Genomic DNA, 25794 nt, shown 5'->3' on the forward strand with positions numbered 1-25794 from the left:
GGCCGCAGATGTGTGAGTCAGCCGGGGTGCTCTCTGTTCCAGACAAATGAGAGACTGAGTCTGGGGCTGGGGGTGAAGTGGGGAGAGGGCGAGGCCAGAGGGGGTAGGGGTCTGATGGGTATTAAGTCGGGAGCAAAGCTCTAGGGGAGCCAAGTATTTCAGTGGAGCCATCATTGTCCCCTTGCCTGTCCTGCCTGCCCTCCTCTGTCCTCCCCTCCCCTCCCTCATTCAAACAAGTGGCTCTCCCAAGGAGTTTCTGGAAGCAGCCGTGACTGGGGTAGTGGGGTCAGGTGGTGGCTGGGCTCGAGTCAGGAATCCAGGAATCTGGGAGGCCAGGAGGTGGGAGATGGAGCTGGCTGACCCCTCCTGGGGCGTGGTCCAGAAAAGTGGCAGAACGAGCCCAGAACGCGGGTGCAACCCTCTTCCCTGCGTGGCCTGGGAGTGGGGACGGGTGGGGAACCCCACGAGCAGCTGGGGTATAGCAAGAGTTTGGGGGGCAGCCCGACGAGGTCTGGGCAGGGACAGGGGATCCCTGTCCTAGGCTGGGGGCTGCCCCCTCCCCTTGGCCTGGCTCCTGCCGCCCATGCTGCCGGTGAAACGCTGTTGACATGTCCTGAATTATTAAGCATGGGGTGGGCTCCGGAGCACATGCTGAGCGGAGCGGCTGGGGCTGCGCGGCGTGGCGGAGCAGCGCTCGCTCCCTCGCTCACTCGCTCGCTCGCTCGCAGGGACACACGCAGGGGCTGACAGCTGTGCTGGTGCTGATAAGGGAAGCCACAAGGAGACGATCGAGGAGAGAGACAAGACAAGCGGCAGCAGAGGCAGCAGCGGCAGAGGCAGCACCAGGGCTGCGGAGCTGCTGGGAGTGGGAGTGACTCCCCCACCTCGGGCCCCCACCCTGTCCCCATCCTCCTGCTGCTTGCCCTGAGTTTAGAAGAGCAGCCGCTGCCACCGCCGCCACTCCGGAGGGCATCAGGGGCTACTGGCCAGGGAGGGACGGGGGCAAGGAGGCTCCGGCCAGTCCCAGCAGCCGGGGACAGATGCCGATCGAGATTGTGTGCAAAATCAAATTTGCAGAGGAGGATGCGAAACCCAAGGAGAAGGAGGCAGGAGATGAGCAGAGCCTCCTGGGGGCTGCGCGGGGGCCCGCAGCCCCCCGGGACCTGGCCACCTTTGCCAGCACCAGCACTCTGCACGGGCTGGGCCGGGCCTGTGGCCCAGGCCCCCATGGACTGCGCAGAACCCTGTGGGCACTTGCTCTACTCACCTCGCTGGCTGCCTTTCTGTACCAGGCGGCCAGCCTGGCCCGGGGCTACCTGACACGGCCTCACCTGGTGGTCATGGACCCTGCTGCCCCAGCCCCGGTGGCGGGCTTCCCGGCCGTCACCCTCTGCAACATCAACCGGTTCCGGCACTCGGCACTCAGCGACGCCGACATCTTCCACTTGGCCAATCTGACCGGGCTGCCCCCCAAAGACCGGGACGGGCACCGTGCCGCTGGCCTGCGCTACCCGGAGCCCGACATGGTAGACATCCTCAACCGCACCGGCCACCAGCTCGCCGACATGCTTAAGAGCTGCAACTTCAGTGGGCACCACTGCTCCGCCAGCAACTTCTCGGTGGTGAGTCCTGCCGGCCGGCCTGCGCGGCCTGGGGTGGCTAGAGGCTGGCGGAGGGTGATGGTGGTGCACGGGGCATCCTCCACGGGGCTTCCCTTCCTTCCGCCACCAGAGGCTGGCCTCGTGTCTCCCCGAAGCCTGGTGTTTCCCTCGGCTCCCCAGCCGTGGAGCAGTGGACGCTCGCGGGGCTTACCCTCCTGCTGCCGCTCCTCTCCGTGGCTGCTCTGCTGCCGCTGCTGCTGTGCTGCCACTGCAGTGCCCAGGGCTGGGGCCGGGGGTCCTGGAGAGGGCCCCGGGGCCCAGATGCTGGTCAGCTTGCAGGGAAGGGATGGTCCGTGCAGGGGCCGGACCAACTGACCCCTGCTTTTCTCTCGCCCTTTTTCTTCTGTGGCTCCTGGATTCTTCTCCCCAGCAAACAAGGGGCTGGGGAGGGGGTGTTTGGGGGCTCCGGCAAGGGAGGGTCTTGGGGCCGCCTCTGGGGATGCTGGCCCGACCGGCAGGCTGCATAGAGCTGATCTTTGCATACACTGGGTGCCAGTGTCTCTTGTCTGTGTGTCTCTCACACACACCCCCTTTCACTGACTCCCTCACACATCCTTCTTTCATGCCACCCCTCCGGCCTCTCCCGCTTTCCAGGCCCTCCCTCCGTTTCCTGGTTCTTGCTGTTCCCTTGCCCGGCTCTGGCTCTTAGGCGGAGAATCACTTATTCACACTTATGTGCCTGGATCACCCTCACTGCTGCCCAGCACACGCGAGCGTGCGCGCGCACACACACACACACACGCACACACGTGCACCCCTACTGCATGGGGACACAGTTTCCTGCACACCCTCTCACACACACTCAGTGTCCCTGTCACTACGCTCACGTGCACACCTGCACACCCACACTCCCAGAGAGCTACTCATCCCTGTGCGCACGTCCCAGCTCTTACTTAGCTGCTGAGGACAGGGTCACACTGGCTGCCGTCCCCTCTTGTGACACCCTCATCTGTCTCAAACCCTGCTCCCTGTCTAGGTGTGAACACAAACACACTCTCACGGGGAGAGGAGTGTCGGGGAGAGGAGTGTCGGGGAGAGGAGTGTCGCCTTGGGCTGGCCTCCCGTGCACACCTCTCACGATCAGGTGTGTGAGCTGCAGGGGGTGGGGAGGTGTCTTGTATGCCGTCTGTCTGTCTGCAAATGGTGCTCCATTCCACCCCCACCCCCGCCACAGGATGTCTATTATCCCTGGCGCTTGAGATGCTGTCCCCGGTCCACAGTTTACTCCCGGCATTGTGTATGTGTGAGGTGTGTGTTTTCATTCTTGTGAACACTGCCCAACGCATAGGCAAATACATGGCGTCGACATGGTGCCCATTGGGCCCAGCCTCTGGCACCAGCCCCAGATGGGGGGCTTTCCCTTCCTGTGGCCTGGAGCCCCCACCCGGGTTCTCATTCACCCACTGCCTCAGTAGCACCAGGTAACCTACTCCAACCCTGTTCCTGCCCCCATCGTGCCTGCAGCCTCTGGATCCTCCTGCCACTGGGGGTGGGGGGAGGTGGGCAGAAACGGAGAAAGGGACTGCGAGGAGGATTGTCCTGGGAGAGGAGTCCAGGGGGGCTGGCCTGCTGTCCAGCTACGAGCCCCTTCTTCTGGGAAAAATCACCGCTCTCAAAGCAACTGTCCCTAAGGTGCAGTGTGTGAATGTGGCCTTTCAGGTCCGAGGGGCTCCTGTGTGCAACATCCTCACCCGGTCTGAGCTGGGGGTGGGGGGACGGAGCCCAGTGTCAGCAGGTGTTGTTGGGGCAGAAATCAATGGGGGCTTTGTGTCCCTGAGCAGGAGTTTGTGTCCCAGGCCCCTGCTTGGGGTGGAAGGGGAAGGAGAAGAGTGATGAAGCCCTGGTGGGAGGCTGGGAGGAGAGGGGAGGGGAGAGATGGAGGGAAGGTGAGGGAAGTGGGGGTTCCTGCCTGGCCACCAGTAAAGGAGGGGGTGCCTGGAGGATACAGAACAGGGAGTCCCCTGATCAAGGCTGGTGAGTCCCTGGGAAGCTGGGGATGGCCGGGCAGGGGTGAGGGTGGCTGCCCCCCGGGGCCCTCTCATACTCTGAGGATGGAGAGAAGAGGATAGAAGTTTGTTGTTCTCTGCTCAGGCTGCAGCAGGCCAGAGGGACCAGAGGAGGAGAGCAAGCACAAGGGACGGACGTCCCCCTTGGACCCTACTCGACTGTCCCCCATCCGGCCTAGTCCCCAGAACCTTCTGCCCAGACCCCTCTGCCCAGACCCCAACCCGCCTCTGCTGAGTGTAGCTCCCCCTTGGACTTGGCATTCCAGGGCTGAGTCTGCTGCCCGTTTACCAGGGCCTGGGGTTATGGGTTGAGACGGGATGATCCATGGCAATGGGGAAGATGGCGGTGTGTTATGGGGGCAAGATTGGAGAAGGGGTGTGCAGACAAAGACCCGGGGGCTCTGATGAGGATGTGGGGGCCATAAGAGACTCTGTGGGGAAAACATGGAGCCCATGACAGGGACTTGGGCTCCGTGGAGGGGCGATGGATGCAGGGATCAGTGGTGGGAGCCTGCCAGGGCGTGGGCGGTGAGATGGCCAGGGACAGCGACAGGCTTTGGGTAAGGGGCTGTTATGTGTTTTCTGTTGCTTTCCCCGTTTCCTCCTTCCCACTCCCCACTCTGCTGTGACCTTTCCTCCGGAATCCAAGTTAATAAATGTCACATTTTCCAGCCTATTTTTACTCTGGGTAATGCGCCCTCCCCCAGTCCCCTCGGCTGCTGCTCTTGCTTCTGCTACCACTGCAGTCGCTCTCAGCCCCATGCTCTCTAAGATCCCCTCACTGTCACCCAATCAGTCACTCAATCAACACAGAGTTCTGAGCGCCTACTGTGTGCCAGGCTCCCTGCCAGGTGTGTGGGTGAGAACAAAGAAGGGGAGCCCCGGTCCCCCGTCGTCCCTGTCCGCAAGCAGCCTCCAGTCTCGCAGTGGAGCGGGGACAGGGACACTTAAAAGCTTAATCAACCATGCAAGAGTTAACCAGCCATGCAAGCAGCGTCCGGAGGTGCCAGGATTAATTGCCCAGCGCGGGACATGGAGAGTAAGAGCCTGAGTTCAGAGAGGCACACTCTGGGCTGAAGAGAGCAGGGAAGGCTTAAGGCATGAGGCAGGCTGAGGTCTGGGGAGGGGAGGGGCTGAGAGAGAGGAGCAGGCTCCTGGGTGGTGCAGGTTGCTCCCGCCTCTCCACCCAGATTCCCCTCCACCTGGCTCCTCGCATCTCATCCCTTTCCCTTCCCCCACTCACCCTCTCGTACCAGCCCACTTCCGCCTCTACCTCCCACTTCCGCCACCACCTGTATCTTTTCTGCCTTCTACCACCATCCGCTTCCCCACTGCCGTGCGCCCAGCCCCCTCTACACTTTCCCCGGCCACTGCTATGGCTACGGCTTGCGCTCAGCCTGCCCACTTACTAGAGGGCAGAAATCACTCTTTCCCTCTAGCCTTCGTTTCTTCAGCTGTAAAATGCGGCTCTAAAACTGAGTATCTCCTCTCAGCTGGGGACTGCACAGTGGAGTGGTCAAGTGTGTGGGCTCTTGAGCCAGACCATCTGGATTTGAACCTCGGCTGTGTAGCCTTTAAGCTGTGTGGCCTTGGAGAGGTCAAAAAGCTGCCATGAGCCTCTGTTTCTGTATTTGTTAAACAGAATATCAGAACCTAAGAAAAATTGGAGTGGTTGTGAGAATTAAAAGAGATGGCTATAGGAACTCCCGTCGTGGCTCAGTGGTTAATGAACCTGACGAGCATCCATGAGGACGCGGGTTCCATCCCTGGCTTCACTCAGTGGGTTAAGGATCTGCCATTGCCGTGAGCTATGGTGTAGGTCACAGATGCGGCTTGGATCCGTGTTGCTGTGTCTGTGGCGTAGGCCGATTGGACCCCTAGCCTGGGAACTTCCATACACAGTGGGTGCGGCCCTAAAAAGCAAAAAAGCCCCCCCCCAAAAGGAGAGATGGCTATAAAGGGCTGAGCACACTGCCTGGCACGCACATAGTGGGCACTCATTGTCAGCTGGTATGCATGCCACCACCTCGACTGCTGGCTCTCTTTAACGTGACTGTTCTCCACACCACCTGCTGTTTTCCGACCCATGTGCCAGCAGCTTCACTTCTCTCCACCACCTAGGCTTCCTCCTCTCTTGACCCTCAGGCCTCCCCCGCACCCCATTAGAGCATCCTCTATCCAACACTCCGCAGTATTCAGACTCGCTTGTGCACGTGTCTGAGGAGCACGCACCCTCGAGATCCGTGCTGTCCCACAGAACACTCTGGGATGATGGAAATGTCCTGTGTCTACACCGTCCAACGCGGTCGACATTGGCCACACTGGCTGGTGAGCATCTGCAATGTGACTAGCGTGACAAAGAGAATGAACGTTCAATGCAAACAGCTGCATGTGGCCAGTGGCGCCCATGTCGGACAGGGTGGCCTCAGGACGGGCAGGGCTCAGCATCCCAGCCGGCATCAAAGGATATAAGGTGATGGCTGGGGGCTGCGATCAGAGGTCCGGTCTTGTATCCTCTGGGCCGAGCGGAGAAAGGGACCTGTGTCTGGGGACACGGAGCTGTCCGGGGACGCTGAGGTGTCTGGAAACACCGCGTGGGCAGACACACCTTTCTTCCTGGGTGCAGGACGTCACCCTTGGTCTTCTGCATTCTATTGTCTGGAAACCTGAGGGAGGGGGAAGGTGGCGAATTCACCAGGAGGCAGGGGGAGGGCCAGTCCCTCCCCATAGGGTCCCGGCAGACCCTGGAGGGGCAGGTGACCAAGGACCTTGGGGGCTTCCCTGTCTCCTGCCTCGCTCAGCTCTCAGGCTTCGCTCCCTCTCCCAAGCCGCCCTCCCCACAGGCTGGTGACTGCCGTGACTATTAATCACTCGCCCTGTTCTCTTCCTCTCTACTAATCAGGCACAATTAGACAAGGCCTCTTCCAGCTGGGCAGTCCCCCTCCCTGCCCTCTTCCCTCCGCTCCCAGCCCCACCCCAGCTGCCATCAGGACAGCTCCGAGGCAAAGGGAGCAGCATGCAAGCCCTCCATCACTCTCTGGCCCCCTTGGCCCCCAGGTCAAGGCTCTTCAGTGACCGCCTGCCTTCTCGCCAAGCCCCTCCTGAGCCCACCCCTTCCCTGGGTGGTCCGGCCTGTAGGAGGACCACCTACAGGCCGGACCACAGGGGCTCCTCCACAAACATCCCACCGCCACACCTTTGCCACTGGCTCCAGAGGCCTGAGGGCTGCCCCTTGCCCCCTTGACCGGGGAAGGGAGAGGGTTCCCACTGAGGTTGGTCCAGGCCTCTTATCTACCGGGTGAGTTTACCTCGGACCGCACACCCAGTCCAGCTCTCTCTGCCCTCTGGTCCCATCTTCTTCTCCTGAGGCAGGACCCTTGAGAACATTTCGTTCCGCATCGAATTCAGGGTTGGTCCTGCCTTCGGGAGCCAGGCAGGTCCGGTCAGGGAGGGCACACAGTAGGGGAGGGTGGGGTCTGAGGAGAAGTGAAGGTCACTTACCCTTAGAAGGAGCAGCTGCTTCTGAGCCCCAGCTAACTGCTGCCCTGTGGTCAGGGATGCCTGGTGTTGGGGCGGCGGGGCGGGGGGGGGGGTGTCTTCCAGTTTGTCCAGAGAAGCCTCAGATATTCATTATTTTAATTAAAATTTTCCTAATGAAACAAAAAATACTTCTGAGGGCTACCTACACTTCAGATTGCAGACCCCTCCCCACCTCCCACCCCAGCACAGGCTGCCGCCCCTCAGGCCCTCCTGGAGGGGGCGCTCTCAGTCTGGCTGCTTCCTATTGGCCAGTGGAGCTGGTGGAGGTGGATTTGAGTAGTGCGGCCCAGCAGCCAAGAACGGGGGTTGTTGTTGTTACTGCGGGCTGGGCTGCAAAGGCAAGGGGGGAGGGCCTGGAGGGATGCGCCCCATCCCGGCCCCACTCAGCAGCCCTGTGGCCTCTTCATTAATCAGGAATCAGCCCCGAGCTGGGCTCATTATCAGCTCAGCTTCTTGTGGCACTGCCGGAAGATGCTGATTAGCATTTGAAGAAATGGCCCCCACGTTTCCCTCCCGTCCTCCCTCATTCTCTCCTTCCCGTGCTCCTGTGCTCCCTTCTAGCCACCCCCCCGACCCATGCCCTTCTGCTCTCTGGGAGGTAACTGCTCCCTCTCGCGGCTGGTGGCAGGGCTGCCTCTGCTGGGCCCAGGCTGGGGGCAGAAAGGATGCGGAATGCCAGGAGGAGGGGGGGATTGGCAGGAGCACCCCCAGGGAGCACTGGGTGTGTGCAGAGCTTCAGGCTACTCAGGTTGAGGCTCCAGAGTCAGAGTGGCACAGGGCGGAGGAGAGGGAGTGGATGCGGGGGTGGAGACTGAGGGTGGTTAGGAGAGATGGACAGCCTCCCAGGAGGAGGGGATGAGAGGGCAGCCTCAGGCTCTTATCAGTGTTTCCCTCCCTGCCCTTCCAGGCTCTCTTGGCAATGCCACCTCCTTGGAGCAGCTGGGCAGAGGGGGTGGGGAAAGTCAGAGCCGTGGACAGCAGGCCCGAGGTGGTTTCTTTCTTTCTTTCTTTTTTCTTTTTTTTTTTTTTTTGGTGAATCCTGGTGGAGGCTTGAGGTCTTGGAGCCATCCCAGATGAATGGCGGTGGGAAGGCAGGACAGAGACCTCGGTGCTGGAGATGTGAGGGTTCAGAATGCCGCGTGTTTTCCAAAAGAGAAAGAGGGGTGTCTGCAGTTCTTCCCCGGCTCCCAGGCCCCTAGGCACAGGCTGGCAGCGCTGAAAATCCAACCCACTCCCCCAAATGTTCACCATGCCCTTGGGACACCCGTTTGGGATTGGAGGGGGAGCAGTTCCAGCAAGACAGGCAGAGGCTGCAGCAGCCGAGGCAGCAGCGAGAGAGTTCAGAGAGGAGCCACGGGATGATTAAGGGGAAATGGAGGATTGATTTAGGAGGAAAGATTAAAGGAGCTAAATCCGTGGCGCTTGGCTCAGCGGTGACTAAGCGTGGACAGGATAATAGCTTACAAATGTGTGAAAGGTGTAAATACCAAACGGGGGGAGGGGAGGCGGCTCGGCGGGCCTGGGGAGCGGGGCCTGGGGGCTGGGCAGGTCCCCGGGAGGGCTAGGGCCCTTTGAGCGACGGCCTGGTAGAGCTGGCATCCTCTCCCGGGGGTGCGGGGGAGCAAACGGGGTGTTGGGGAGCCCCGGGTTCCAAGCAGGGTTTCCATGGCTGGGGCGCACCTTCGCCGGCCTGTGAAGACCTCCACGTCCCACTCCCGCCCCGCCGAGGATCCGAGGCCGCGGGTTCAAATCCCATCGGAGTCCCTCGGTGCCCCTCGGCACCGGGCCTTTCCCTCTGCAGCCTCCGCTGGGGCTCCCGCCCCGCTGTCCCGAGCTCGCGTCCCCTCGCCGCTCCCCGGCCGCGGCGGGGGCGGGAGGCGGTGTCTCCCTCCGCGGTGGAAGCCTCTGGCGCGGCTGTGTGCGGAGGTCACTTTGCCGAGGAGCCGGGAGCCGGGGGAATGCAAATGAGGCAAACCCAGGGAGGAGAGCGGAGGAGCCCGGAGGAGACGGGAGGGAGGGCGCCCGGGCGCCGTGATGGATGCCTGCCCCGCGGGAGGGAGGAGGGGGCTGCGAGGAGCGGGAGGCGCTGGGTGCCGCCCTCTGCGTGCGGGTGGGCCCGGCCCAGATGCCCAGGTGCACGTACGGGGGTGGGGGGCGATGGCACACCCATCGACCCACCGCCGCCACCTCCTCGGGGCTCGGCTCGGCTCCTGAACTCCTGCCGGGCCGCGGGAGCGATCCACTGTGTAAGCAAACTCTTAAGGAATAACTTTGCATCGAGGACTGGAATGTCAGGGAAGGACTTCGTTACCAATTAAAAATATTCCCGTCAGCAAAACCGACGTTCTAGGGTTTAAGGCCTGTGCGGTCGGTACCTGGGAACAGGTTTGGCTGTTTACCTGCCTCCTGGAGGCCCCGCTCACTCCTCCCCCAGGGAAACGCGGCGTTCCCTGAAATCACTATGTTCTTCCTCGGCCCCAACCACTCGGGGATCCCAGCTCCAGCTCGGCCTCAGCCTGGAATCAGGCGGCCCCGACCGTCTCCTTCTCCACCGCAGCTCACGTATTTACATTTGAACGAACATCGAGACTATTTCTTCCAAGACCTGCCAGCACTTCTACCTTGGGGAGGAAACCGCCCACCTGGGTGGCTGGGGGGGACTGGGGGGGCTGGGGGTGTGTGCTGGCTTTGACCTTGTGGCAGGGGTGGGGCCAGGCCTACTGGGGTAGGGGATAGGTATTCTCCCTGTGTCTGACCGTGGATGCCCTTCCTCCGTGGCTGAGTGCACCTGCTTCAGGAACCTTTGCTCTCCAACCCAAGTCGAACCCCCGTATATGGTTAGAGGACATGGATTGGTCCCCTTGTTATAGCACCGATTGCAACTAGTAATGATTTGCCCCAATCGGGATTGTTGGTTTTGTGTGCTTTGTTCTCCACTGAAGACAGCTGGTTCATAGTGCAGGTGCTTAATAAACACTTTGGGAATGAATGAATGAATGCCTCTGTGGCCAGACAGCCACCTCCTTCACGGCAGAGACCAGAGATTTTATTCTCTGAATCATCCCCAGCACCAAGCACATTGTACTGGCTCAAGGAATAGGGTTGGACAAGTAAGTGTGATTTGAGCACCTACTGTTTGCTGGGGCTGTCTCAGGGGGTGTATCAGCACAGGGGCTGTGAGCACAGACTGGGTGCCAGATTGCCTGGTCCCCTGCTCTGCCCTGTCATGTGACACTGGCCAGCTCCTTCCCCTCTCTAGACTTCCATTATCTTGTCTGTAAGATGGAGATGTTAGGTAACCTCTAGTAGAGGGTTTTTGTGAGAATTAGGGAGTTAATTTTCAGCGTAAGCCCTGAAAAACTGTAAGCTGTTGCTTTTTTTTTTTTTTTTCTTTTCTTTTCAGGGCTGCACCTGCAGCATATGGAGGTTCTCAGGCTAGAGGCTGAATTGGAGCTGTAGCTGCCAGCCTACACTGCAGCTCATGGCAACACCAGATCCCTAACCCGAGCAAGGCCAGGGATCGAACCTGGGTCATCATGGATACTAATCAGATTCATTTACAATGAGCCACAGCAGGAACTCCTGCTCTTATTATTATGCTTTATCTCTTTCCTTCTAACACTTTGGATGATGCCTATTATTATTCCCATATTCCCATTTTACAGATGAAAAAATGGAGGGTCCGAGAGGTTAAATGACTAAAGCCGAATCTCATAGACAGCAAGTACAGGGCTGCAGGCCTGCTCCCTCCTCTGTGAGGACAGCCATATCTCAGAGCCTGGGGGTTTCGCCCTGACAGAATTCTGTCATCTAAGAAGCAAAATTGTCCTCTCCCAAAATTGCTGAGAGAGCTTTTCCCAAGGTGTATGATGCCCTGTGAAAATGGGCCCAGTGGGGACCCAAGATCAAATGGCTGCGCTATCTTGGTGAGCAGCTCTGTTCCCAAATGGGCTCCCCCGCTTTCTTGAACACCTAGCACACAGCCCTCTGAACGTATCTCTGATCGTCACTACGAACCTAAGGAAGAAGAATCACCACTGCCCTTTTACAGAGGAGTAATTTGAGGCTCAGAAGGGTTAAATCACCATCCAAAGTTGTTTGTCCAAGGCTGGTGGCAGAGCCAGGATTTGAACCCTGTTCTGTTAGGCTCCAAAATGGGCACCCGATTTTCTACGTCATGAAGCTTATGAGGATCTGTTTCTAGCACCACATCCAGTGGTCAATCTCAGCCCCAGTTTAAGTGGTTTTTTTTGGTCTCCACAACACTCATTATTAATATCAAGGCCTCATATATATGATTTCACCTTGCAAATGCCTCTCACCTACTTCGTCTCTTCTGAGACTCATAACCAACTTGTGAAATGCGTCTGGTAGGAATTTCTATCCCCACTTGATGCATGAGGAAACTGAGGACCAAAGAAATCAATGCATCACTTTACTAACCAAGCTTACACTGGCTGTGGCTGGTGGAGCCAGAGCTGGGACCAGGGTCTTCTGAGGCCCAGGGGGGTGATGGAGGTTAGTGGCGAGGGCTGGGGCCAGTGGCGGAGGGGGACTGGGTTCTAGTTCTAAATTTGCCCTCTTTTTTTCTATATGCCCTCGGATTTGCCCCTTGCCATCTCCAGGCCTTTACTTTGACCTTTGTATAATGAGGGTTTGGACTGAGTGCCCTCCCAGTCCTGACCAGTACAGACACCGAAGGCATTTTGAGTTGGTACCATCTTCCTTGACCAGCATAGAGAAGGAGAAGGCTTTGAACCTGGACACTTGGGCCACCCTGAGAAAAGCTGGGCCCAAGAGCCATCTGACCTGGAAGATGTACCCCCTTCCACAAACCCACCCTGGACCCCAGGACACTACAGGTTTAAGACCTAAGTGACAGGCATGGAGCTGGACCACATCAGGGGAGGGCTGATGGAATTCGGAGGGATAAAGCTGCCATGGAAAAGAGGGGTGGGAGGGAGGCGCCAGGGCCTTGGCAGAGGCGGGGTGCCCAGAAGGCAATGGAGATAAAACCCAGGCCGCAGATTAGTGCTGGGATTAGCCCAGCCTCGGCTGCTCCTGGCTGCTTCTTATCTCCTGGAGGCCCCGAGCCCTCTCCCCTACAGCTCTGAGCCCTGGCCCTGCTAATTGCCTGTTAACCCCGTGGGCTCTGTGACTGCAGGGAGGATGAGGGGGTGGGTGGGGATGGAGGAGAATGCAAGCCCGCCAGCCAGCTGGCCAGCCAAGGAGAGCTTTTCAAGGCAGTGGGAGCTGTGGATGGATGGAACTTGAGGGACTGAGAGAGAAGCCACTACTCGGAGGAGCAAGCCCTGCACAGATCCTTCCCGGCCCCTGAACACCACACCATCAGGGGCAGACCTGGAGGAGGGGGCAGGGAGAAGGAGGGAAGGGCGCCTGCGGAGGGGTCCTTGGCTTCAGGCCCAGGGAAAAATCTAGGAGGAAGACGAGAGACAGAGACTGGATGCTTAGACCAAAGGATAGACAGAGAAGAAAGCAAACAGGATAGAGATGCAGCAGGCGAAGGATCAGAGAGGTTGGGGGGGGGGATCTGGCCAATGGGAGGAAAGCTGAGGCCGAGGGGGATGGGCAGGCCCAACAGAGGGCAAGGGATGGAGACAGAGGCCAGATGGATAATTGATCAGATTCTGAGGACAGACAAGCCAGGAGGATAGAGGGGGCTTGGGGGACAGACCGAAGTCAGGGGACAGAGGCTAGGGAGGTGGACCAGGGGTCCAGGCCAACACCAAAAGAGGTGGTCTGAGAGAGACAAGCAGAGGGCTTGCCCGAAGGAAGGTGGTGGAGGGGCCCGCGGGTCTGCCTACAATGCAGCCGTATTCCATCTAGAAGCTGTGCAGCCTAGGTCCTGAGGGGTGGACCTGGAAGAAAGGGTGGAGAACGAGGTGGGGCCGCAAAGAAGGAGATGGACACTGACATGGGGACAGGCCCAGAGGCTGAGGCCTGGGGGGATGGTCTAGAAATCGCCCCTGGGCCCATCAGTGCATGTCCTGGCCCACGACCTGCCCCTTTCTGTGGCTGGACTCTGGACCCCGAACTCCTGTCCATCTGCCCTCCTGTGGGGAGAGAGCAATGGACAGCCGGTGGGACCTTGTGGCCAAGCAGCCGTGCCGTCTCCATGGCAGAGGCTGTGGGCTGTGCCGCCACCAGAGTTCTGCCACTTAGGAGCCGGTGGCTCCACCCGCTGCTGCCTGCCTGGCCCAGGGACGGTCTCCAGGGCAACGCTCTGCTCTGCCCAGCAGTCGGGTCTGACCCAGGCTGTGCAGGTGGCCTGGCCCTGCCAGTCTGGTCTGTCCACTCCCTGGAGAGCACTGTCCATCAGACCCGGAGCCCTTTCATCCATCTCCCGTTGTCACCCCCACTCTGCATAATGGCCTCAAGGGCGGGGGTACCAAGTAGCCCCCACCCAAAGCCACTGGAGCCAAAACCTTCCCAAGTGACTCTGCAGCGCAGGGCCAGGCTCAGTGCCATGTGGCCTGTGTCTGCGTGTATACGGTGGAGTTTTCACATAGGGAGCCAGCCCCAGCGCCACCTGGGTTCAGGAGCCTGCCACACCCGTTCATTCAGCGAACACCCACCAGGTGTTTTATCAGCACTAACTCCAATTTGGCATCAGGCTCAGTTCTGCTTGAATCTATGCTGTCATGTACTTGCTGTGTACCCTTAGCCAACACACGTTCCCTCTCTGAGCCTTCGCCTCATGAAACAGGAACAACAGTGCTTACCTCCTGTGGTTTTTCTTGGAGACCCAAGGGAGAAAACAGATCAAAAGTACCAGCACAGGAGTTCCTGTGGTGGCTCAGTGGTAACAAATCCGACTAGTATCCATGAAGACGCCAGTTCGATCCCTGGCCCCACTCAGCGGGTTAAGGATCCAGCGTTGCCATGAGCTGTGGTGTAGATTGCAGACTCGGCTTGGATCCCACGTTGCTGTGGCTGTGGTGTAGGTGGGCAGCTAGAGCTCTGATTCCACCCCTAGCCTGGGAACTTCATATGATCTGGGTGCAGCCCTAAAAAAAAAAAAAAAAAATCTGGTATGTTTGATGATGTTCCCCGTGCATTGCCTCCCCCCACCTCCTTCTGCAAATTACACTAGGCTCTGGAAATGCTGAGATGATGAAATGGGCTCTCAGCTCAGGGAGTCCCTGGCCCCATGGGAGGCTGTGGAGGGACCAGGCAGGGCCCAGCAGTCAGGGTCAGGTGAGGTGGTGCTGCATACCTGGGGGGCATGAGCGAGCAGCTCACTACCAGGGTCCCCCATGCAGCCCACGCTCCCAATCGGAACAGACTCTGAAAAATGACTGCATCAGCAAGAGCCGATTCCAGCATCTTCTTGGCCTCAAATAGGAAGAAGGTAAATGCTTTGTAATTTGGGACAAATATTTATGGATTCCCCCCATCTGCCTTTCCCACACCACTGAGGACCCAGGGATCTCGACCTCAGCCCCCTTCAGGCCTCGCCTCCCTCCAGTGATGACGTGTTGTAAAAGCAAGGGTCTAGAGTCGGCTCTTTCGCTGTACTTTTGCCTCTTTATCTAGGGCCTTTCCACTCAAAGTTCGGTCCTCCGGACTAGCGTTCAGTCTGTTAGAATTGCAAAATCTCAGTTCGACTTCCTTCCTGTATCAGAATCTGCATTTTTAACAAGATCCCCAGGAGTTCCCGTTGTGGCTCAGTGGGTTAAGAACCTGACTATTATCCATGAGGATGCAGGTTCAATCCCTGGCTTCACTCAGTGGGTTAAGGATCTGGTGTTGCCATGAGCTGTGGTGGAGGTCGCAGACACAGCTAGGATCCCATGGTGCTGAGGCTGTGGTGTAGGCAGGCAGCTGCAGCTCCGATTCCACCCCTAGCCTGGGAACCTCCATATGCCGCGGGTGTGGCCCTGAAAAAAGAAAAAAACGAAAACAAAAAACAAACGAAAAAACCCCCACAACCACAAGATTTAAGTTTGAGAAGCACTGATCTTGGAGACCTTGGCAAATCAGCCAACTTCTGAGTTTCCTCATGTGTAGGATGTAGGATGGGCGTGAAGTTTCCATTGGAAAGAGCATATTAAGCCTTTAGTGCTGTGCCTGGGGCAGAGCGAGTGCTCTGGGACTGTCGGCGATGCCCACTCCTGCCCCACAGATGAACGCACAGCAGGGAACTGGGGCAGGGCTGGTACAGACAGGGTCAAGGACTGGAACCTAGAAGCTGATGAATTTGCAGAAGGAGGAGGGGAGACAGGCGAGGAAGTGAGTCGGGAGGCAGTAGACATGGAGAAAGAGTGAGGAAGGTATAGAGGGATGGAGTGGAAGAGAAGGAGGGATGGAAGGAAACAGGAAGGGTGCCGAGACTTCCTTCTCATTTCAGCTGGATGGGGCTGACCTGGGAACTGGGGCTTAGGGCAGTGTAGGCTGGGGTCATGGGAGTCGTCAGCAACAGACGGGAACACCTTGCCTTGAGTCTTGCAACTCCAGGAGTTCCACCTCTCCCACTAACTAGCTGTGTGATCTCGGGGAAATCACACCACCTCTCTGAGCTGTGGTTTCCTCATCTGTAAAATCAGGCTAATAAAACCTACCTTGTGGAGTTCCCTTGTGGCTCAGCAGGTTAAGGATCAGGTGCTACCTTGGCTGTGGTTCTGGGTACAGCTGTGGCATAGGTTTGATCCCTGGCCTGGGAACTTCTGCGTGCTGTGAGTGTGGCCAAAACCAAACCAAAACAAACCTGCCTGATCCCATAGCAGCTGAGGAGATGAAATGAGGCAGAAGGAGATATTGCCGTGTTTTGTAAACGGCACAGTGATTGTTTTGTGCATGCTTTGGTTTTGGGAATCTTAGGCAGGATGTTTGGGTGATAAAGGGACTTACTGGAGTTCCCATCATGGCACAGTGGAAATGAATCCAACTAGGAACCATGAGGTTGAGGGTTCGACCCCTGGCTTTGCTCAGTCGGTTAAGGAGCCAGTGTTGCTGGCTGTGCTGTAGGTTGCAGATGCAGCTGGGATCTCATGTTGCTGTGGCTGTAGCATAGTCCAGCAGCTGTAGCTCTGATTAGACCCCTAGCCTGGGAACTTCCATATGCAGCCCTAAAAAGCAAAAAAAAAAAAAAAAAAAGACTTACTGTCTAAGAGGAGAAACAGCAGTGATTAACCTATGCTCCACAACAAGGGTGCCCCTAGGCCCCTCCACTCTTTTTTTTTTTTTTTTTTTTTTAAGAGTTGCACCTGGACATATGGAAAGTTACAGGGCTAGGGAATCGGAGCTGCAGCTTCGGTCCACACCACAGCCAACACTGGACCTACACTGCAGCTTGTGACAATGCCGGATCCTTAACCCTCTGAGCGAGGCTGGGTATGGAACCGAACGCGCATCCTCATGGATACTAGTCTGGTTCTTAACCTGCTGAGCCACAGCGAGAACTCCCCCCTCCACGTTCTTAAAACTCCTCCACTCCCCCTGCCCTCAACGTGGCCATCTCCCTTCTATCCACTCCCTCTGGACCTAGGCATTTAGGAATCCTTTCCTTTGCACTGCTTCATGCCTTTTCTGCCAGCTTTTACCAGAGTGAAAGTGTTCCAAGGAGAGGGGCGGGGGAGAGAGAGAATGATTGAGTGCACCGACCCTTCCCCCCAGGGAAGGTGCTGCCTGTGATAGGTTTGACCCGGGGCTGGTCTCTGTGGGGTGAGCCTGGCAGGGGGGAACTTCCATCTGCTTCTCCCTCAAGCTCCTCCCCACCCCAGCTGCTTCTGAAAATTCCCAACTGCCGCTCTACCCCCAGTCGGAGCCACGGGCTTCCATCTCCGGGGCGCCAGCGCCATCTGGTGTCCATGCTGGAGAACTCTCCGCCGAGGAAAAGGACGATAAGCTCAGAACCGTCTGTTAAAGCATCTCTTGGGTCCCCCTCCGGGCCAGATGCTGGACTCATTGCCCCCGTGCACCATGAACTCTAGTTGGGGGGAATGAACATTGAACGCGGAGGCAAATAGATAAGCAAGATCATTTCAGGTCTTGATAAGTACTTTGAGCAAATCAATAAACACGTTGGTGGGGGGAGGGTGACATTGTGAACCGCGTGTGGTTCGCAGTACATCTAAAAACGGAACACTTGGAGTTCCTGTCCTGACTGTAGTTAAGAACCCGACTAGTATCCATGAGGACTGGGGTTTGATCCCTGGCCTTGCTCAGCGGGTTAAGGATCCGGTGTTGCTGTGAGCTGTGGTGTAGGTCGCAGATGCAGCTTGGATCCCGTGTTGCTGTGGCTGTGGTGTAGGCCAGCAACTTCAGCTCAGATTCCACCCCCAGCCTGGGAACCTCCATATGCCGTGGGCATCTAAAAAGACAAAAGACAAAATAATAATAATAATAATAAAAAGATAAAATAAATAAAAAAAGGAGCACTTCCATTCAGGCTTAAAAGATGAGCAGCTTGCCGTGCCGATGCGGGGGCTGGGGGGTGGGGGTGGGAACATGCCACGAGAGGAACCTGCATGTTCACAAAGGCCTGAACAAAGACCTGGCAAAGCAAGTCGCTCCTTAAGTTTGAATTTGTCACGGAGATCTGGGGATGGGAAGGAAGGAGAGAGAGAGGCAAAGGTCACCTCACATGGAGCCTTCAGGCAATGGAAGGAATTTGGCTTTATTCTCTGGGAGATGGGGAGCCATCGTTGGGTTTTAAGATGGCAAGTGACGTGATTGGCTCTCTGCAGTTGAGCACTCTGGCTGCTGCGCTGTGAAAGGCTTGGAGGGAGAGACAAGGACGGATGAAGGAACACCAGCTAGGAGCCTGCTGCCATGACCAAGGGAGGGGATGCTGAAAGGGGGACATGAGATGAAGGAAAGTAGATGGATTCTAAATAGGTTTCAGAAGTAGAATCATCCAGGACAGCTGCCCAAAACTGGATGCCCAGTGGCCCTTGTCCCATATCTTAGCAACCAGCCTATAGGAAGAGGGAGATTTGGGGGATTTTGGAGAGGCAGTTCCCACTGTGCCTCAGTGGAAATGAATCTGACTAGTATCCTGAGGGTGCAGGTTTGATCCCCGGCCTCACTTAGCTCAGTGGGTTAAGGATCCGGCATTGCCGTGAGCTGTGGTGTAGGCTGTAGATGTGGCTCAGATCTGGCGTGGCTGTGGCTGTGGTGTAGGGCAGCAGCTGTAGCTCAAATTCAACTCCTGGCCTGGGAATTTCCATATGCCATGGGTGCAGCCCTAAAAAGAAAAAAAAAAAAAAAAAAAAAAAGAAAAAAGGAAAGAAACTAGTTACACAGTGGGACCCTTTACCCAGAGGAGAAAATGGGTCGGGGACGGGATTTGGGAAGGTATCGAGAGTTCTGCCGCTGACATGTTAACTGGCAATGCCTTGTAATCATCTAAGAGAGGATGTCAGTAGAAAAGTAGGAGCCGAAGGGAGAGGCTGGGCTCTAGGTTGGTTTCTGGGATATGGGACAGGAGTGACCAGGCAGGTCTGGTGGCCCTCCCAGGGGACAGAGAACCCTAAACCTAAGGCATCATCTTTCATATCTCTTCCTCCTCTCTCTCACCCCCAGGTCTATACTCGCTATGGGAAGTGTTATACCTTCAATGCAGATCCACAGACCTCGCTGCCCAGCCGGGCGGGGGGCATGGGCAGTGGCCTGGAAATCATGCTGGACATCCAGCAGGAGGAGTACCTACCCATCTGGAGAGAGACAAGTACGCAAGCGGGAGAGGGACAGGGGCTCCCGCCTGGGTCCCCTGCCTGCCTGGGATGCATTTCCAAAGATCCCATCTCCACTGTGCAGACGAGACGTCGTTTGAAGCTGGCATCCGAGTGCAGATCCACAGCCAGGAGGAGCCACCGTACATCCACCAGCTTGGCTTTGGTGTGTCCCCAGGCTTTCAGACCTTCGTGTCCTGCCAGGAACAGCGGGTGAGCACCTCCAGCTGGAGCCTGGGTTGGGCACGGGGCCGGGCCTTTGGACTCAGAGAGGGCATGCTGACCAGACCTGCCCTCCCGAAACTCGCATCCTGTCAGCCCTCTCATGGACTTCGCTGGGGCAGAGGGCACTGGAGGGCAGGGCGGGACTGCTGGGCGTGACCCCATCATGCCCCGCCTCTGCAGCTGACCTATCTGCCCCAGCCCTGGGGCAACTGCCGGGCGGAGAGCGGGCTCAGGGAGCCTGAGCTTCAGGGCTACTCGGCCTACAGTGTGTCTGCCTGCCGGCTGCGCTGTGAAAAGGAGGCCGTGCTTCAGCGCTGCCACTGCCGGATGGTGCACATGCCAGGTGGGCACCCCACCCCCTGCCAGACTTCTGTGGCCACCCTGCCAGGCTCCAGAACCTCCAGGGGCAAACCACTGCTCATGGGGACAGGTGCATGTGTATGACAACATGTGTGCATGTTTCTATTCACCTGAGTGTACACAGTATGCACTTGGGATTTTCTGCATCTTTACACATATGCACATAAGATCGAGCACATGCATGTCTGTGTGCATGTTAAAATGCATTTATGCATAAAAGTCTTCATGTACATCTCTACTTGGGTACTTGTGGGGTCTGTGTGCCTGTGCTTGAACACGTGAATGCATACGCGTGTGCACCCAAGGTCGCATCAATATGCGTGCATATGAGTGTACATCTCCACGCTTCTCTGCACAAGCACGTGAACATTCACGTATGCACGTGTCTGTGCAAACACATGTGTGTGCATGCACGTATGTGCCCACATTTGGGAATGTGGTGGGGGAGAGGGGATGGAACCGCAGACCCCAGGAATAACCTTCTCTCCTTTCAGGCAATGAGACCATCTGCCCGCCCAACATCTACATCGAGTGTGCCGACCACACACTGGGTCCGTGCTGCCTTCTTCCCTCCGAGCCTCTCTATCCGCACCCCCCCCCACCTCCCCAGCCTTCATCTCTCTGTCCACCTTCCTCTTCACCACCTTGACTCCCCACCTTCCAGTTTCTTCCTTGGGGGGGTGTTTCTTCCTGGGGGTTGAGCCTTATCCCATACTTTCAGGGCTCTGAGGACCTTTGCAGGTGTGGTACTTGGGAAAGTGGAGGCAACAGTGGGGGTGGAGGGGAAGGGACATGGCAGAGAACCCGGGACCTAGAGGGAAGAGCTGGGCTTCTCATCTTGGTTCAGCAAATGAGCTTGCCTCTCTGGGAAAGAGATAGGACCTGTCCCTTGGTGTGGGGAAAGAGGCATTGCTGGCTACCGGTGTGGATAAGGCAACCCCATCTGTCCATAGGTCTCGCCTGCTCCACACTTCATTCATTCATTCATTCATTCATTCTACAGATGTTTACAGCCTGCGCTGGCGCTGGAGGTAAGAGTGGGAACGAGAGCCCTCGTGGAGCTTCCTGCCTGGCAGGGCTGTGGATGGGCATCACAGTGCAGCATGTTAGCCCTTGTGTAGGGGGAGCTCAGGGATCTGATAGGACCCCGGGAAAGGGCTGCGGCCCCACCTGCCAGCAGGGAGGATTCCCAGAAGAAGTGTCATAGGAGCTGAGACGTGAAGGGTGTGGGAGAGTCAGCCAGGTTGAGAAGGAGGATGTGTCCTAGACAGTAGGAACAGCTTGTGTTAAAGACCTGTGACCAGAGAGAGCACGTGCGTCTGGGCGCTGAAATGTCAGTGCCGCTGGGGGGCAGAGAACAAAGGAGGGAGAGAGTGGAGGAGGCTCTGGGAAGCCAGCAGTAGCTAAGGCAAGGCCATTGTGATGGCTAGGCGGGAGTGAGAGAGAAGCAGGTGATCGGTCAGGAGAGCACCACATTAATCCACAGGCTGGAGCCATGGCGATGGGTTTGAGATGCTGGGGCAGTAGAGTCACATTAAGCCCTTTTCTGTACCACACAGCAACTACCTCCGTCCACATGTCAGCAGAGTGTTCAGTAAAGGGTCAGATGTGTGAGTGGGGATAAGGGAACCACAAGCACTGGTGAGACTCCACAGAACTAGCAACACCAGGGGCCCTTTCCTCCCTTGGGCCTGAAGGGGCAAAGAAAGAGGGCGCTACTGGTACCCAGGGAGGGACCTGTGACTGGTACCAGACAGGAGAAGCAGATTGCAGCCTCTGCCAACCTACAGCCAGCAGTGAGGAGGCCAGGGAAGACACATCCTCCTTGCCCTGTGCTCCTGCCTCCCATGGGCCAAACCCAACCCAGAGGCAGAGGACAGGGAGTCTAGGTGATGCATTTGGCAGAGATCAGTCTCCTGGGACAGAGCAAAATGTAGACAGTGGATCTGAAGCGGTGAATAGAAAAAACCCAGCATGAGTATAGGAATCCCATCCTTTTGTGCTTCTGGCTGTCCATCCATCCATCCATCCATCCATCCATCCCTCCTTCCACCCACTCATCCATATGCATATGTGAAAACATGCATAAATTGCATTTATCCCAGCATCCTCTCCAAGCCCCTTGTGGGTCTGAAGTCTCATGTAGTTGATTAGCTCTGGTGGATGGCCTGTGCCCTCCCTCTGAGCCATGAGGACCTCTGCCCCAGAGGGCTGGGAGGCAGAGGGATAAGCCTGTGGGTATGTGCTGGGGGTTCCCTCCGCCCGCTTGGGCGGTCTGAAGCTGGTCTGGAAAGGACTCCCAGCCAGTCTCCTTTAGGCCATGCCAACACTGGCCACAACAGGCCCTCGGTGTGGATGTACCGGCCTGAGGACAGCCCCCTAAGCTTCCTCCCTGCAGCTAGCGGACCTCGGGGCCACCCTGCCCCCACTGCAGTTGGTGCCTCTGTATTGCAGACTCCCTGGGTGGGGGCTCCGAGGGCCCATGCTTCTGCCCTACCCCTTGCAACCTGACCCGCTATGGGAAAGAAATCTCCATGGTCAGGATCCCCAACAGGGGCTCCGCCCGGTACCTGGCAAGAAAGTACAACCGCAATGAGACCTATATACGGTACGTATGTGTGTGCGTGCATGTGCGTGTGTGCGTGTGTGGTGCCTGGTGCCGGTGGAGGCTGAGAGTGAGCCACATCTTTAATACCGAGTCTTCTGCCAGGAATGCCTCTCACAATCCTTTTCTTCTAAGGAACCCCTACCCATCCTCCAAATCATATTCTGTGTCTCCACCTCCAGGGAAACCCTTCTTAGTCCAAATGCCTATAGGCTTTAAAAAAAAAATTTTTTTTTTCTTTTTTTGGCCGCCCCGCAGAACATGAAGTTCCTGGGCCAGGGATCAGATCTGAGCCGCACTTTTGACCTAAGCCGCAGCTGCAGCAAACTGGATCCTTAACCCTCTGTGCCCGGCAGGGGACGGAACTTGCATCCCAGAGCTCCCAAGAGGCCACCAATCCCATTGTGCCACAGTGGGAACTCCTACCCGCTGTTTGTGTGTCTTTCTCCCCCGAGCACGAGGGAGCCATGCGCATCCAGTGAATGCTGTACCAGGTGGGAGTGGGAGAGATGGGGGAGAAACCAGGAGGCCGGCAGGAGAGGCTGCCCGGAGCCTGGGGTCTGGTACCTTCAGCCAGTCTACAAATGCTGGGCATCCTCTGAGTGCCTGGCTCAGTGCTGTGTCCCGGGGGAACAGAGATGATTACAACACAAAACTTCCACCACAGTTTGTGGATGAGGCCATGTTTGACGGTGTGGTGCTGATTCTTAGGCCCTGGGAGAGACTCATGCGGGTGGAGTAGGGGAAACAGGGAAGGTGTCAGCCTCTGAGGATCCCGGGTTTGGGTCCATGAGGAAAGAGGGGAGGCATCCTCGTTAAAGATCTATGGGGTGATGCCGAGACCAGCCTAGGCAGCAGGGTGGCTGTGTGGAGAGAAGCTGATAAGAAAGTAGTTTGAGGAGTTTCTGTTGTGGCTCAGTGATAACAAACCCGACTCGTATCCATGAGGACTTGTGTTCAACCCCTGGCCTTGTTTGGTGGGTTAAGGATCTGGTGTTGCCTCAAGCTGCGGCATAGGTTGCAGGTGCAGCTTGGAACTCGTGTTGCTGTGGCCGTGGCATAGGCTGGCAGCTGCAGCTCTGATTTGAGCCCTAGCTTGGGAACCTCCCTTTGCCACAGGTGCAGCCCTAAAAATAAAGCAGTTTGGATAAGAAGGTACAGTGCTGCTGATCACGGGCAGTCTTGAAATTCTGGAAAAGGAATTTTTTTTTTCTTTTTTTCTTTTTAGGGCTGCAGCCAAGCATATGGAGGTTCCCAGCCTAGGGGTCTAATTGGAGCTGCAGCTGCCGGGCTATGCCACAGCCACAGCAACATGGGATCCGAGCTGTGTCTGTAACCTACACCGCAGTTCACAGCAACGCCGGATCCTTAACTCACTGAGCAAGGCGAGGGATTGAACCCACAACCTCACGGTTCCTAGTCGGATTCGTTTCTGCTGCGCCACAACAGGAACTCCTGGAAGAGGAATTTTGGAGTGGACTGTCGGACAGTAGGGAGCCACTTAAGGTTCTAGAGGGGTGTGGGGAGGAGGCAAACTGAAAGCCATATGCTGCTTTAGGGAAGGCAGGAGGGGACCTTGTAGGCCCAGGAGTCTGGCTTTGTTCTCCTAGGCCCTTTGCTAACTCTCTCTGCTAAAGTGTGAAGCTGACATGCCTCTGGGACTGCCTCCACTCACAGCCTTTGGGAGCCTGAGAGTGATGACAAGGTTCTCGGTGCAGGGGCTTCATGTCCTGATCTGCTGGGCCTGGGATGTCCCTGCAGCCGCCTCCTCAGGGATACCCTGCTTCCTGTCTCTGCAGGGAGAACTTCCTGGTCCTAGATGTCTTTTTTGAAGCCCTGACCTCTGAGGCCATGGAGCAGCGAGCCGTCTATGGCCTGTCAGCCCTCCTGGGTGAGCCCCAGCCCCGATTCCACTTCCATGGGGGTGGACCAGCCCAGCCTGCTCCCTCTGACCCTGCTCTCATGCTTCCCAGGGGACCTTGGGGGCCAGATGGGCCTATTCATCGGGGCCAGCATCCTCACGCTGCTGGAGATCCTTGACTACATCTATGAGGCAAGGGATGGGGGCCTGGGGGGGGAGGCGCCACTCAGACAGGCAGTGGAGAGTGGAGGGAGGGGCTGGGGGAAAACGGGGCATGGGGGGTGCCGTGCAGCCTTCCTGGTGGAGCTCGACTGGCAGGAAGTCAAGTTCAGGTTCTTCGTCAGTGTCCTAGACCAGCCAGAAGGCCTGAGAGTGCTGAGGAGTCAGGAGAGGTTGATGGGTGAGGGGGACTGGGATGACCCCGTGGAGGTTTGCTGGCGCAGCTCCTATTAGGTGGGCCTGGTGAGGCCTGTCCTCCTCTAGCAAGTTTCCTGAGCCCCCTGCTTTCCCCCACCCTGAACCCCAAGGTGTCCTGGGACCGACTGAAGCGGGCGTGGCGTCGTCCCAAGACGCCCCTCCGGACCTCCACCGGGGGCATCTCCACTCTGGGGCTGCAGGAGCTGAAGGAGCAGGTGAGGATGGCCTCTGGAGAGCAGGCAGCCAGCACCCTCTCCCAGGATTCAGTCACCCCCATAACTTTGAACTGGCCTGTGGGAAGGGGCTCCTGCGCTCCCCTGGGGCCTCTGTCCAGGGGACAAAGAAAGGCTGGCTGGGGGGCACTGCCTAACTCTCCCTGTCCCACTCCCTCTTCACCTTGCAGAGTCCCTGCCCAAGCCGCGGCCGTGCTGAAGCGGGGGGCGCCGGCACCCTGCTTCCCAATCACCACCACCCACATGGCCCCCCAGGAGGCCTCTTTGAAGACTTCGCTTGCTAGGATGGTGCTGTGTCCTAAAGGACCCAGGAGTCTGGGACTCCTCCCCGGACCCCCACCAGTCTCCTCCTGCTCCTGGGACAGAAGGCCTGGGGGGCAGCGCAAAGCTGAGGGGGTGGGGCGGTGCTCACTGGGAGGGTGGGACTCAGTTCCTGCTCTCACCAACCTGGCACCAGCTGCTTTGCACAAAGGTCCCTCTTGTCCATACCCTCCACCCCCAGGCTGGTGCCCAGGGAGGGCTGGAGACCAGGCCATGGGCTCCTGAGGAGGGGGGGTGGGGGGGAGAGAGGGAGGTGGAAAAAGGGGCCCATGCCAGCAGGGGTGGGACCCCTCTGTACATTTGTATATATTTAGGGAGGACAGGGTGGGGGTGGGGGTTCAGCTGTAGAAGGTGGGTGGGGCTGTGGGGGTGGGTAACTTAGGGATAGCCAGAGTCCCAGCCCTAGAGCGTCAACAGAGAGGGCAGGCCCCCAGGACTCAGGACTGCTGGGCTGATCCTGCTTCCTGCTCCTCTCCAGGCCTGGCTCCCCTTTTGGTCAGGGGAGTGGGCGGCCCAGCAGGCCTGGCCCAGCTCCCAATTCCCCCTACCCCAACCCCACCCCTAGAGTCCCCTCCACAGGGAGAAGCAGAGCTTTCTGAACTTGGCTGAGCTTGGGGGTAGGGAAGGGGCCTTCTCAGGCCTCTCTGCCTCCAGCCGGGTTTTATAAAGTGCTGACAAAATTGGGAATAAAGAGGCATAAAGAATTCTCTGTGTGTATATGTGACTAAGCTGGGAGCTGGGGCGGGTTGGGCATAGGCATGACGTGGTCCCCAGGGAAAGGAAAGCCAGGCCCCAGCCAGGACAAGGGAGCCTCCATCATCAAAGCCCTCCCTGCCCTCATGCCTCCCTTTCAAAAACTCAAGCACTAG

At 57.6% G+C, this 25794-nt stretch overlaps 1 protein-coding gene across 22 annotated transcripts; it reads left to right on the forward strand.

Annotated features, from left to right (window-relative positions):
* The first annotated feature begins 776 nt into the window (after window positions 1–776).
* ASIC4 (acid sensing ion channel subunit family member 4) lies at window positions 777–25629 on the forward strand. Of its 22 annotated transcripts, none has more exons than XR_014830170.1 (11): window positions 777–1622; window positions 18755–18899; window positions 18989–19116; window positions 19309–19471; window positions 19983–20039; window positions 20442–20519; window positions 21923–22096; window positions 23893–23984; window positions 24067–24146; window positions 24482–24586; window positions 24775–25629. XR_014830170.1 is itself a non-coding variant. In XM_085000572.1 (11 exons), the coding sequence occupies exons 1-11, from the start codon at window positions 1041–1043 to the stop codon at window positions 24886–24888; spliced, it is 1698 nt and encodes a 565-aa protein (XP_084856698.1). In that variant the 5' UTR covers window positions 777–1040; the 3' UTR covers window positions 24889–25629. The 22 variants fall into 22 exon arrangements, 6 of the variants coding, with proteins under 6 accessions (XP_084856698.1, XP_084856699.1, XP_084856700.1 ...); XR_014830166.1 differs by having other exon boundaries at window positions 21943–22096; window positions 22352–23984; XR_014830168.1 differs by having other exon boundaries at window positions 20492–20519; window positions 21943–22096; window positions 22352–23984.
* Window positions 25630–25794: the final 165 nt, after the last annotated feature.

The sequence above is a fragment of the Sus scrofa genome, chromosome 15 (genome assembly GCF_054392235.1).
Source record: "Sus scrofa isolate SSC_HxYL_T2T_F1_AM1 chromosome 15, Sscrofa_HxYL_maternal_Yorkshire_Landrace_v2.0, whole genome shotgun sequence".
In the NCBI taxonomy this organism is placed as follows: Eukaryota; Metazoa; Chordata; class Mammalia; order Artiodactyla; family Suidae; genus Sus; species Sus scrofa.